This window comes from Ananas comosus, linkage group 17 (assembly GCF_001540865.1).
Source record: "Ananas comosus cultivar F153 linkage group 17, ASM154086v1, whole genome shotgun sequence".
Lineage (NCBI taxonomy): Eukaryota > Viridiplantae > Streptophyta > Magnoliopsida > Poales > Bromeliaceae > Ananas > Ananas comosus.
In genome coordinates, this window is record NC_033637.1 from 2573326 (window position 1) to 2587595 (window position 14270).

The 14270-nt window shown below is 38.4% G+C and overlaps 2 protein-coding genes across 3 annotated transcripts; one reads left to right on the plus strand and one right to left on the minus strand.

Moving 5' to 3' along the window:
- LOC109722699 (uncharacterized protein ycf45) lies at positions 424 to 5250 on the plus strand. 2 transcript variants are annotated; one of them, XM_020250812.1, is made up of 10 exons: positions 424 to 686; positions 1071 to 1133; positions 1324 to 1401; positions 1572 to 1792; positions 2196 to 2268; positions 2604 to 2888; positions 3973 to 4116; positions 4457 to 4512; positions 4601 to 4722; positions 4919 to 5250. In XM_020250812.1, exons 1-9 carry the CDS (start codon positions 489 to 491, stop codon positions 4632 to 4634), a joined length of 1152 nt encoding a protein of 383 aa, XP_020106401.1. In that variant the 5' UTR covers positions 424 to 488; the 3' UTR covers positions 4635 to 4722; positions 4919 to 5250. The 2 variants fall into 2 exon arrangements, with proteins under 2 accessions (XP_020106401.1, XP_020106400.1); XM_020250811.1 differs by having other exon boundaries at positions 425 to 686; positions 4457 to 4507.
- LOC109722698 (CLP protease regulatory subunit CLPX1, mitochondrial-like) lies at positions 5522 to 12482 on the minus strand. Its single transcript, XM_020250810.1, has 15 exons — positions 11585 to 12482; positions 9940 to 10001; positions 9662 to 9762; positions 9410 to 9489; positions 9077 to 9127; positions 8460 to 8534; positions 8304 to 8381; positions 8010 to 8066; positions 7707 to 7777; positions 7518 to 7617; positions 7303 to 7407; positions 7008 to 7070; positions 6810 to 6932; positions 6507 to 6665; positions 5522 to 5781 (listed from the first exon to the last, which is right to left on the minus strand). The coding sequence occupies exons 1-15, from the start codon at positions 12431 to 12433 to the stop codon at positions 5710 to 5712; spliced, it is 2046 nt and encodes a 681-aa protein (XP_020106399.1). The 5' UTR covers positions 12434 to 12482; the 3' UTR covers positions 5522 to 5709.

The following is a 14270-nucleotide window of genomic DNA, read 5'->3' on the forward strand; positions in this document are numbered from 1 at the left end:
CTTTTTTACTTTAGTACTTTATGGTTTAAAGTGTATCAATATAGTGTCCAGTAATTTTATTTTTATCTTTTTATTATCGATTTCACTAATTTTTTTTATTAAATCAGTAACAAAGTTAAAACTAAAGAGTACTAAAATAAATATTCTATAAACTTATATGGAGTATTTAAAGTTTTGTATATAATTTAACAAAATATAAACGAAAAAACTGATGAAAAGATAAAAATAAAATTACGGGACAATAACTTGAATTTAAAGAAATATTAACAAAAAAATTAATAAAAAGATAAAAATAAAATCATATAATATTAATTTGATATATTTTAATTTACATATACTAAAGTAAGAAAATGTGAAATCTTAAACCCAAAATAATTTATCCGGATTAGTTATCGGAGGTGAACTCTCTCACCCTTATCTCTCCGATCCGCGTGCGCGATCTCGCACCGTCTCCCTCTCCCCGTGTTAGCAACGGTAGATAGAGGAGTATGGGCGTGCTCTTACTCTATCCTCGCCCTTTCCCCCCGAAACTCTCTTCGTCTCCCTCTCGCCGCAAAAACCCACGAAGCTCCGACCCCCTCCTCGCTCGGAGGAGAAACCCTAGCGGAGCTCGCTGCTTCTCCGCCGCCGGAGCCACGGACGATGGGTTCGTCGTCGTCGAGGACGATCTCCACGCGCTCCTCGAGGTCGATATTCCCCACCCGATCCTTCCTTTTGTTATCCTCGATTCCTTTCTCGTGATCCTTGCGTTTGTTGCCTCGGTTCTGTGGGAATCGACTAGTGATTGGAGTTGCCGTTGTTCGTGTGTGCGAGTTGCCCCTGAGCCGTTTGAATAAATATGCCATTTATATGATGCATGGAGAATTTTAAGGTGTTCTTGGAACATTGTTGTGTTCGTATGGTACTCAAAGAGGTTTTTGTACTCCAAAATCATTCATACTATATATCATGAATGCATGTACTTATACAACTATTGACCAAAATTGCAATCGCATAATCGAGATTTGCAAGCTTGTTGTAGTACGATGAGTATAATCTGAGTATTGAATCTATTGATTCATGTTTTGCAGATTTTGCCTGGAGATTTGAGAGAGAACCTGCGGAATGAACCTAGAAGGTCTCAACTCTTGGAGGTAAACTTAAATCCAAACATTGTCAATCCAAAGTTTGTTATTTGCATGTAAATAAAAATGATTAATCGCATGAAATATTATGGCTTTTAGCTTCTACTGTTTTTATGAATATCTTACAATGCTAATATTTCAGATCTCTCTCTGTGCCCTCTTCAATGTTTATGATTATTTTCATCTATTATTTACTTAGGTAGTTCTGGATTTGGGTCGTCGACCTGAAGCGCGTTTCCTCAGTGAATCTGGTGGCCAGTATTTAAGGAATACAGAGGTGAAATCAATTTATGCAAGGTTTTTAGTTTATTTTTTCTAATAATGTAGAATTCTCCTACTATTATCTATTGATTTTCTAAGAAATGATGATTTTCTACATCCGTAGTTTATAGTGCTTGTTTCTGGTTTTTTTCCGGCTGATATGTTGTCTTCTTTTCGTCATTTTAGATTTCGGTTGAAGAGTTGGAGGAAGCTCAGAAAGCGGTAGGAGAGTTTGGAGGAGACAACAGAGCAGGAATTGAAGGCACTTTACACAGAATATCTGCAATAAGGAGCAGGAAAGGGATAGTGGTTGGTTTAACATGTCGAGTGGGTCGAGCGGTTACAGGCCACGTCGGCATGGTCGAAGATCTCCTTCAATACAAAGAAAGCATCCTCTTTTTGGGAAGGTATGTTGCTAGCATGATTTGGATCACTTTGTGAACCCTAACGGGTGACGCAATGTAGAATGTCGCATACAATTCTGCCGATTAGTTATCTTCTATGTTTGACAAGGAATTCTTGTGGAAGGCATCTTCTTTCCGATCTATTTGTCTGAATTCATTTAGGGAAATCATAGTGTAACCGGTTTCTCTGTTCTGCTCATCGAAACCTTACACATACACAATGACTTTTTGTTTACTCATCTTTACCAAATATAATATACTAGTGAGCCATAACAAATTGGATATGCTAGCAAGTCAATTTCTAGGCTTTCTTCAGTTCATCTACTTATTCTCTTCTCTACATGTGCATGTCAAGATAAAGTCATCTGTCAGGTTTATATATCATATCTTAAACTTTCTCTACCAGGCCAGGGGTGGGCAAGACAACTGTCATGCGTGAAATTGCACGTGTTTTGGCCGATGAACTACACAAGAGAGTGGTGAGATGGGAAACCCTTATATGACTTTTTAATTCTCCTTTCCTTTGAAGTCCCTTTTAGCGCCTGTTTGGCTATGCTGGATAGCATTGTGCTATTTGGAGCTCTTTGAAAAAGTACTAACAGCTTTCTCTTTAAATTCCTCAGCAACTTCATGCTGTAGTATAACAGAAGCTTATTAGCAGCTTCTAATATGGGGCTCAGAAGCTCATTTTAGCTTCCTAACTTACCAAATCCTCTAGACATTGTGTAGGGCAAACATGTAGAACAAGCTGTTTGAAAAGCATGCTAAATAAGCACTTAATATGTGATGACTACATTATTGATGATTAGGATAGGTAATTGTGGACACCAGCAATGAGATCGGTGGGGATGGGGATATTCCTCATGCAGCTATTGGAGGTGCAAGAAGAATGCAAGTTCCGGAACCATCCATGCAGCACAAAGTAATGATTGAAGCTGTTGAAAACCATATGCCTGAAGTGGTTATTGTAGATGAGATTGGAACCGAAGCTGAGGCAATGGCTTGTCGGTCCATTGCGGAAAGGGGAGTGATGCTTATTGGTACCGCCCATGGGGAAAGACTGGCGAACATTATAAAGAATCCCACTCTATCCGATTTGGTACTGTATTGACCTTGTAGTTTCGCTTCTAATTAGTTGTTATTTCATAAAAAATTTAGAAGTGTTGAGTAATGCTTCATTCCCTGTGTGTTAGAATGTGTTTTTTATAAATAGAATATTTGACTAATATGGGAATAAAAATGTTATCATCTTATGTACTCTGTAGGAATTAGATGGAATTTGCTGAAGATGCCTCACACAGTAGTCTATACCTAATAGAATGGATCTTAGAAGAATTATTACAATCCAATTTTTATCATGGGAAAGTTTGTAATTAAATTCGACCAAATGTTTTATTTGGCAATTCAGATATGGATGTCATATGAGGTACTAAGCTATTGCTATCATAGTTACCAATTAATCCATCCAATTAGGGCTATCTGCAGGAAGTTACTAAGCAGCTTACCTGTGGCTGCATCATGTGAAAAGAGGCACTACTAAAATTCTGATTGCAGCTTATAACGCGGCCAACTATGTCCACTATTCTTATTATACAGTATATCAGTTTTCCTTTTTCTTTTTTTTTGGGGGTTGGGGCTTGAGGGGGTGGGGGGTGACTTCTCCTGAATCTCATGAGATCCAAACCAAGTACTAGGTGGATCCCTTAGTGTGCTTTTGACAGCTTCTATACTTTACAAAACTGCTAATTCATCTTTTGATAACCTTAAAAGCTTTTGTCGACCTGTATTGCTAGCATCTATCACATGAAGAATTGCTAGAAAGTCCATTTCATTGAAATGTTCCGTATGTAGGTTGATTTGTTCACCACAAAATCATTCAGTGCGCTTCTTTTACTGTCTACATATGTGTATTTCGCAGTTTGTTATGCACATTATATTTATAAAACTCATTGCGAATGGAATTGGTACTCATGAGTGAAGCTCCAAATTCAGACCGAGACCATACTTTGTACATAAATTTGTCATCATTCTGTTGGAGTTAATTTTGGCAGTTCTACTCCACTAGGAACAGGAATCTTTTGTTTTAGTTGTTTCTTCATACTTCTTTTCATTTTAATATCTAATTTAGTTAGACTAGAACGCTTTATTGATCTTTTCTTTTTCCCCCTTTCCCTGAAATCAAGGTTGGTGGAGTGGAAACTGTTACTTTAGGTGATGATGAGGCTCGAGCGAGACGTAGCCAAAAGAGCATCCTTGAGAGGAAAGCTCCTCCTACATTCCCTTTCCTTATTGAGATGAGGGAACGGAACTACTGGGTAACTCATCGGGTGTGCTCTCTCTCTCTCTCTCTCTCTCTCTCTCTCTCTCTCTCTCTGAAAGTCCATTTGGTAATATAATGGTTCAGATCTCCATAAAGAAATATAGCGTGAAATGAGAGAAGGGCACATTGGATCCTCTCCTTTGACTCATGTTTGTACTTTACTTATTTTGACTTTGAAGAAAGTAGAACAGCATGAAGGATATTAACCATCGTTTCTATTCAAATTAAGTTCATTATACGTTATTTTAAGTGGAATATGTACATCTACTTGATAGTACTTCTACTTGATATTATTTGTATTGTTAGCTGATTATCATTGGTTGACGTTTCTCTTCTTGCTTGAACAGACAGAAAGGAGTGTTGATATGTTGCTTCATGGTAAGAAGCCATTGGTCGAGGTAATGTGAGTCATGTGACCAACAAAAATCTTATAACTGCCATACTTTAAATATTTTCTCCTTTGATATGACACCACTGTCTCTGAATTACAGATTAGGAAGAGGGATAATCAGTTCAAGGTTGTGATTGAAAGATGGAAAACATACGATGGAGATGGAATCTAAATAGCCAATGCGCATAAAATTAAGACAAATGTGGCCCACATGGAAAAGAGGTTAGGCAGTTCCCTGGCCCAATAAACTTTTGATGAATTTGATCACTGTACGTTTTTTGGTCTACTGACGACCAAATTACTACATTTATAAAAAAATACATATATTTGAGTGGATTATCCAACCTAATTCTTCAAATGCTCATTTCAAGACTCTTAACTACGTTGAACATCTATGTTTTCTTTTCGGTTTTGCCAGAAGGGGACAATGCCCGCTCGGTGGTCCAAAACGGTTCGATCTTTCTTGCCAACTTCCCAAATTGCTGCTTTACACGTGAAAGCAAATCAGGGAAACTATGGAGGGAATGTGGAAAGCTCAATATACTAGCAGATTTATGCATTTCAAGTTATTCTTTGACACATCCTGCTAGAATTGCATGTTATAAAGCTTAAAGCGACCAAAGCTGAAAAAGTAGTCACCCCTTATGAGAAATGTTGATAAACTGCTGGGGTTGATAGATGATAATAATTCGAATTGCCCAATTGAATATATAGTCACCCTCGCAAATTTCTACTTGCAGGGGCCTATAATTTGTGCCTTGCCAAAACCGGAGGACCAAAAGGTCTGAGGATTCGTGTACGCTTAAAATTGGAGCCTGTGCGACCGTGCTCAGGTTTTATATATTTATATTATCAGGGTATACATCATATCAATAGTACATACAACTTCGGAAAATAAAAATACAAAAATTGAACCGCATGGCACTCATTTGCATGTAAAAGAAATAGTTATAATTATTATATATAGGGCTACCTGGAGAGAGAGAGAGAGAGAGAGAGAGAGAGAGAGAGAGATCAGAGAAACATAATTGGAACTTGGAGACCTTTTTTCTTTTCTGTAGAACATCATCTAAGAGGTTTTACACGGACAATACAAAGTAGAGCTTAAATTAGCATGAGATAACCGCTAAGTGAGAAGCACTTTATACAAAGGATGATAATTACAAGAATACAAATAAAATGAAGATTCTACAATACATTAACGGTTGGTTATATGCTCATGGCCTGTGACGAGACCTCCAATTCGCCTTCCAATTCTCCCTCCACTCCCTCAATCGTCCCCTGCACGAAGGATTTGTTTGTCAGAAATACAGCTGCAGAAATACGTACAACCGGACCGGGGCTAATTCCCGCCAGTGAACTAATTCTGCAAGCTCAACTAGACAAAGCAGTTCCAGTTCCGCCTAGAGATAAGTGTTTCCTTGGCCAGATTGGCCCCTGACTTTAGGCATGGTTAGTGCCGACTGTTACAGACCCGGCCCGGCATACGCAGGAAAAGTAATGCTTGTTTGAAGCCCAACCACAGTACAGTCCCCAAATCCCAGAGCGTTCGGATTAGGCTTATATTTTTCTTAGGTCTAATTCACCAAAAAGAGCTCTGTGATTGTGTGTTTTATCTTGATGGAAGCATCTCAAAAAAAAAAAAAAAAAAAAGGTTTGGAGTAGAGCTGCTCAAAATAATACTATAAGCTTTTTTATTAAATCCCCAAAACATCTTCCTTCTGAAGCTTCAATTTGGAGCATCTGTTATAAAAAAAAAAGCCTCCTGCCACAATGAAAGCTCTAGAATTTCAGGTTGCCAACACATGCTACTTCTCAGTAGAGGTGCTATTGAAGAGCCAAGTCAAACAAGCATGTCGTTGCCAATTTGTTGAATTCTAAGGGAAAGATTTTTGATATCCCTAATTAAAACTCAAGTCGAAGTTTCTTTTCGTAAGATACTCGGATATCCCACATGCACATTGCTTAAATGGGCCTGTAGTAAACTTTGGGGACAAGAAGCATACCGAAGGATCCTTGGTCTTATTCTTAGAAAGATAGCGCTCCAAAGCACCATCACCACGAAGAATCTTAGCCCCACAACCCGGTCTATCAACACAGCCCACAGCTTCCCCATCGACAACAACTGCATCTATCTTTTCATCTCCTATTTTTACATCTGGAATCTAAAATAAAAGGAACAGTCGCAATTAATAAAAAAATGGTATTGGTGTATTTTATGGGCAATTAAAAGTATCCGTACCTCAAAATCTCCTTTTATAAATTTAACTCTAGATAAGGAGAATTTCAACTCTACTCGAGAAACATACCTCATACATGGCCTCAGTAAGAATACTCTCCAGAATAGCCCGTAAGCCTCTAGCACCTGTATTCTTGGCCATTGCTTTTTTCGCAATTATCCTGAGTGCATCATCAGTGAAATGAAGCTTGACCTGAAAGGAACTGATATAAGTTCTTTTTTTCCCCCTTGACTCGCAAATAGTATGATATGTTGGATAGGCACTCACATTATTCATGCTGAATAATTTCTTGTATTGTTTGCAAAGAGCATTCTTCGGCTCTCTCAGGACCTAAATTCACAAGATGTAATTATATTACTTCTGCAAAATCAGTAAGTGCCTCGAGGATTTCCGATCAACATTCAGACAACAATCAACTAGCAGCCCAATATTAGCCGAGCTCAAAAAGATTAGCCTAGATCTTCAATCAGTTGGGTAGCAAATTTCATGCAACTTCAAAAGGAAAAGAGAATTTCTTGCATACAATTGAAAGGAAAAAAGGCACATTTTGATGCTACAATACCTGAACGAGTTGGTTCTCACTCAGAGCCGCCAAACTAACAAGTATCGGAAAGCGTCCAACAAATTCTGGAATGAGGCCATATGCTATAAGATCGCCACTCTCCACCTGAAAAATATAATGCAAGTATCTTATTAAGGAAGCGTCACAGTTTAAAGGAGAGAAGTGCATATCTTTTGAAATTCTAATCAAAATTCTTTATGGTTATTAATGCTTACAGATTCCAGCAAGGATGATGTCACTACTGCATTTGTTAATACACCAGTTCTCATGTTTGCACGTACTGGTGCTCCGAAACCTATAGATGAATCTTGCCGTCTGGTTTAGAGAAGTCAGGTTACCCCAGATTGCATATCAAGTACAATCAATGAATAAAAAAGACTCCTCAGATGCCATAATAACAATACCTTTCTGAAATAGTTTTCTCTAAATCAACAAAGGCGCCACCACATATAAAAAGAATATCTTTCGTATCAATCTGCATGTCACTAGAAGAATCAGTTAAAGAAATGAAAGTGCTTTAGCCTTAGGATTCAATGTTTTAATGAAATTGCATCAGTTCAAACCATCAGAAGCATAGCTCTTGATAGTTTCAATTATCAAATTATCAGTAAAACTGAAGCCCTAGGGTTCGAAGTTTTATACTGTGCAAGATACTACAAGAGGAGTATCAATTATTCATTTCAAAGAAAATTACCCCGTTTGGATACCTGTATATTGTCACCACGAGGGTGCTTCCGTGCTCCCTTCTCTGGTACATTGACTATCTGGAAAGATAAACAGCGAAAACTAATTTAGAAACTCAAATGGGATTCAAACTCATACTGCGACTCCTCCCTTACTGGGAACAGGATTTTAAACTCATTCTGTAATTTTTCCCTTACAGGGATACTAATGTTGGTTACAATAAGATCTGAAAGCCCTCATATATCCGCTATTAAAATAATCCCCTTAAGAGAGGAATGAAAAACTATGTCAATTGAAAAACATAGCATACTACTTACAGTGCCTTCCAGCATTTTCAAAAGTGCCTGCTGAACACCTTCACCAGATACGTCTCTACTAATATTAAGGCTCTCAGCCTGGGAAAGCGAAGAAAAATTATAGAGGTTCATATCCAAAGAAAGCCATATTGAAACCAAAATGTAATCAAGCTGAACCTTCTTCGTGATCTTATCGACTTCATCAATGTACACCATTCCCTGTTGAGCTGCTTGCACGTTGAACTCGGCAACCTGATCAATGAAAAAAATAAAATAAAACTGTGAGCATGAAAATCCGAAAATCATTTGTCAGGCAAGATGAAAATATTAATCCGCTGACTTAATATTAGGGAAGGAGATGGGAAAGTACATATAACAATACAAGCACATTATGACAGATCAAGTATCATAAATGATTCATTTACCATGTCACATCCAGAATGGTACATAAATGGTAGTGAGAACAATAAATTCAGCACACTGTAGTGAAATGAAGTGGGATAGATATGTGATTTCAATATATGAGAGAAATTCAAGAAATCAGCCACATTGTGATTATTGAAAATTTTCTAAATTCTCCTGATTTTCGGTTTTACATGCAGAGCGTGAATTAAAATCATAAATTTAAGTTACAGCATCATATTTCCACTGGCAATATTCTTGGACAAACTAAGTGAAAACAGTTTATCTTCACAAAATTTCAGTACGAAACCAGAATGAAGTAGGATATAAGAATGCCATAAGGGCAGGTTAGAACAAGAAACAGAAGTATTTGGGAAAAGCCAGAACTATACCGCAAGTAGCTTGTACAATATGGATTCAACATCCTCTCCAACATACCCTGCCTGTGAGAAATTGCCAATATTCAGTTAACAAAATTAACAGGAAAATAAAAATTATTTGCAAAAAGCAGGAGAAATATACAAGTACATTTATCTCCTATGTAGAAGTAGCAAGGAGAAGTAATACCTTTCTAGTTAATAAAGCATAGGTTATCTAATTTATCATAAACTATATAAATTTAGTAAACATCTAGATAACCATCTCAGGACAAGCAGATACTCCCAGATCAGACAATAAAGGAAGTAATAAATCAAAGGACATATACAGTTCTAAAGCAGACGTGCCTGTGTCAGTGTCGTTGCATCTGCAATAACGAACGGCACATTCACAAACCGTGCTAACGTCTTGGCAAGTAATGTCTTCCCTGTCCATATAAAGAAAATTAAGTAAAGAGGTCCAACAACCAACAAAATTCTCATGAAAATATCTAATCATTATAGATGAGATTACACTAAATATGATATAATTCGTGACAATGTTCGCAGATCATCCTATACAGAGGAACAATGTAAGAGGTAATGTAGCAGACACCATACCTGAGCCAGTAGGCCCCATCAAAAGTACATTGCTTTTCTCTAGCTCAACATTATCATCATCATCATCTTCCAACTCAGAATTTACTGAATCAGCTCCAGACCTACACATTATTTCAGCTTACTTAACTTACCATTAGCCACCAAAAGACAATAGGATTTCTAAGGGCAACAAATCTACTACTAGAATAAACATTTTGTCATCCTAAGAATGAAACTTCACAGCAGCAGATATGGAAGAGTGAAATTCAAATATAAATCTCGAGAATATTCCTAAATACCTTTTCTGTAAGGATGCGTGATATATTCTTTTGTAATGGTTATACACAGCAACAGACAGCACCTGCAACGTAGCTTATCTATTAGACAACTACAGGAGCATAAATCAGAAAGTCGCAGCTATATAATAATAGGTATCCATTATTTTCTTCTACCTGGTTTAGCCAGATAATGACAATATCCACCAAAAATATTAGCTCTAAGACAAATACTGGTAAAAACAAAAGAATAAAAATGAATATCATACAGAAAGAAGCATAATGTAAAATTCCATCTCTATCAGATGTTGACTATCATGACAGAGACAAAATTAATGCTAGATTTAATCATCATAACTTATGCATGAAAACAAAGAGTATCTGTAGGGGAATGAATGGCTGTCACTACATGCTTTTCCAAACCTTCTTCAAAACTTCCACTGGCACTATTATAAATTTGAGTCATCTCCTGACACTAAAATCATATCCAGAACTCACTCAGTCACTCTTTGCCAAGATGTTCTCATATCTCACTCACAGACATCCATTTCATCATTTCAGATGCTCTACAAAATTTCCCATATAGGTAGGTCATTTTATCAATTAATTAATAAGCTTTCTGATTTTACAGAAGAATATCTTTTCTGATTTGTTCTTGATAAGCTTACATCATATTTTCCGAGCAACAATAAGGTAACTCCAAGAATCTAAGGTAATAACATTCACCAATGATAACAAATTCTTATTGGTGTTATAACACATAAAAAGCAGCTTTTACATCAAATTTTCTGAGCAACAATAAGGTAACACCGAGACTCTACGATAATAACATTCACCAAAGATAACAGTCTTATCAGTGATATAACAATTAAAAAGCAGCTTCCCTACTCGCCTAATCAGTCTGTTTGGCAGTATCAGAAATGGCCACTTTCAACTTGCATAAGGCAAAAAAAACACACACACAACAATTTATTATCTCATCATGACTGCTTTCAATCGTAATATCGCATTGTGCAGGCTTATTAATCACAACATTATTAGTTGAATTATTGCATACAAGTAGGCAGTGTAAACATAGAAGGGGATGAAGACGCTTAACTAGTAATAATCCCACTTCAAGATGAAATTCTCGTTAACTGGATCGAACAAATCCTTTTCTCATTGTTTCTGACCAGGAAACATAGCCTACTTCATTCTAGAGCAATTGTTTCTAATTATGTCTCAGTACCAAAAATGGCATCAGAAATTATATCTAGAATGAGCTAATTCTAGATATAAGTTTTACTCCTCTGACCTCCTACGTTCAACCTAAGGTTTCAAATGCAAATTAACAATTCTATTCAATCTACAAACTCCTTCAATTTATAGAGCACTCTGCTTCCCCTGCAAATCAATCTAGACCTATCAACTCGCATCACATCACAGTTGAGATAAGAAACGAAAGTGTTAAACTACTATGCCAATTGGCACTGTACTGTTTACAGATTGATGAGTTAAGAAACTAGAATAATTAAACGACCCAATTTTCATCTTGAAATCCACCGTGCAGTAATGTTCCTTCCTCCCAATTACCAAGGGAAATCACAGTATATATGCAAGCACTATAAAAATCATCTGTTTAAGCAACCAGTGTTCAATTAAACTACATACAGATGACTAAAAAAGCCACCTTTTTAGCGCGGTCCTGTCCTATGACATATTTGTCCAGCCCCGTGCAGATCTCCTTGGGAGTGGGCAAGTCCTTCCCCAAATTCGACCCGCCCCATCCTTCCTTCCCCCCAAAACCGCTCCCCCCGCCCGGCGCCGCTCCTCCGCCGCCTCCTCCGCTCCCTCCGCCGGGCCCCGAGACCCTCACCACGTTCAGATTCGGCGGGAACGGCGGCCCCGGAGGCGTGTGCACCGCTAGACCATTCCCGCTCCCTTCGGATCCCGGCATCGGCGGCCAATTCTCCGGCGGATCCCCGCCCGCTCCGGCGTACGACGACCTCAGCGCCTCCCAGAACGAGAAGCCCCTGAACCTGCCCCCATGATCGTCCTCCTTCTCGGGATCGGGGCCCCGAACGCGGCCGATCTCGACGAAGGTGCCCTGGAGGGGGACGAGGCGGTGGGGGCGGAAGTAGTAGGCCGTCTTGCAGCTAGGGCAGAGGTTGAGGGCCTGGTATCCGCCGCGATCGGCGGCGCCGGCGAGGGAGGGGGGCGGGGAGTTGGAGAAGAGCACGTCCATGTGCTTGGAGCAGCGGGGGCAGTTCACCTCGGCGCGGAGGCGCCGCGTGTGGAACTCGTCGGAGCCCCCCTCCCACTTGCGCCGCTCCTGCTGGTGCCGGTGCCCCGCGGCGGCGGCGGAGGAGCAGGGGACGTGGAGGCGGCGGCGGAGGGTGCAGATCGGGGAGCGCTGGGAGAGGAGGTAGCGGCGGTGCTCAGCGCCGGCGACGGAGGCGGCGGAGGCTGCGGCGAAGCTCCGCGCCGCCGCGCGCGCCGCGGGGTCTCTCAGCTTCTTCCATCGGAGAATTCCCGACATGGTTCGAAGGAAGAGGAAGAAGGGGAAAGTGGGTAACCGCAGGGGCGGAGTGTAGATAACGAGCGGTGGGGCGGGTATCGATGTAGTGGGACGAGTTCCGCTACGCGTACCCCAACATCTCCCATTTCTGAGTTATTACTGATCTAATTTTATCGAGTACACCACAAATGTACGATGATACAATGGCTTCTAACTGACATTTACAAAGGCGAAAATACTGTAGAAAGACCTGATCATTATTTTGAAATAATGCTAATCAATTTTAGATTTCTCTAATTATTGTTGGTTATTAAATATTTTATCAAACTTAACGATTTAAAATAATCTACGGTTCAAAATTTTTTGAACATTTTCATCTATTCAATTTTTTATCACTAGTATTTGAAATGATCGGTAGATAATTTTCACTATTATGTAAGTGTATTATTAGAATGATATTAGTAACACACGGGGTACTCTTTTGAGTATCCAAAACATTTCCGGGGTGGGATGTGCGGTGTGGTCCGTGGCTGTTTTGTCCGTAACGCATCTCACTGCGAGATTAGCTGCTGGGACACGGTAGCAGGAAATGAAACTAGATCTGGACCCTCGGATCGATGTTCTAAGAGCTTCTTTTACAGCTTTAGGATTCGTGCTGTTAAGATGAATTCTATTTTCGGTATGTTATAAAAAGAGAATAATAAGTTGTATGTTTTTTTTAACCTATTTTTAAAGAAAGAGATTTCCTTGCTTCATTGAGACTCTCTTTCTCCTATTAAATTTCACCCGTGAAGGGGTCCGCGCTTTGCAACGGATAGAAATTATAGTAATAGTTAATAATAAAAAAATATTAAATATCCTCTTGTGTATCTTACTTGATATATCCATCAAACATCATGGCGGAAAGGGAAAGTGAGCGCACATTAGTGAGAGAGAGGGAGGGAACGAGGGAAGGAGGCGATGGTGTATAGCAAAAAATGAGAGATAGAAAATTGATGAATAGATTGGAGATAAAAAATTAAAAGTCTGGTGGAGGGAAGAAAAATGACCATAATGAATAATTGGAGATAGAGAGGTTAGGATTGTAAGATGGTAGTGAGATCATTTAAACATACTAATTGAAAGTTTGGTAGGAAAATCGTTTGCATTAATTAAAAGTATGGTGGAGGAAATGGAAAGGGTCATACTGAATAATTATAGATTGTAGATAGAAACGATATAATGGCAGATAATAGTGGGACCATTTAAATATATTAATTAAAAGTTTTGTTAGTGGAACCGTTAAAATGTACATTAAAAGTTTAGTGAGGGGAAGAAGAAGAGTCACATTTTAGTAAGGGTGAAGGAAAACTTGCTATGTGGCAACAAATATTAGGAATTCATGTAAGTTATTAATTGAAAGTTTCGTTAGTGAAACCGTTAAAATGTACATTGAAAGTTTAGTGAGTGAAAGAAAAAAAGTCACATTCTAGTGAGGATGAAGGAAAACTTGCCATGTGACAACAAACATTGAGAATTCATATAGATTAATAGATAATAGATAATAGATTAATAGATTAGTCGGTTCATTCTCGCGCTTCTTATTTGACCATGTTACTAAAATATTATAAATTTTGTACTCTATTTGTTTCAAATAAAATGTATGAGAAGTCCCCATAGTGTATGGACATCGCGACTTATTAGTTATTATTACTAGTAATGCAACTAAATGCATAACTTATTGAATTAAATTACTTATTTTTTGGTTGAACTGTAATTTTTTAAACTTTAGATAGCATTAGAATCATCCTTGAGTTTTTTTTAAAAAGGGCTTTTTTTGCAAATAGTCCCCTGATAAATTTTATTTTTTAAATTGGCC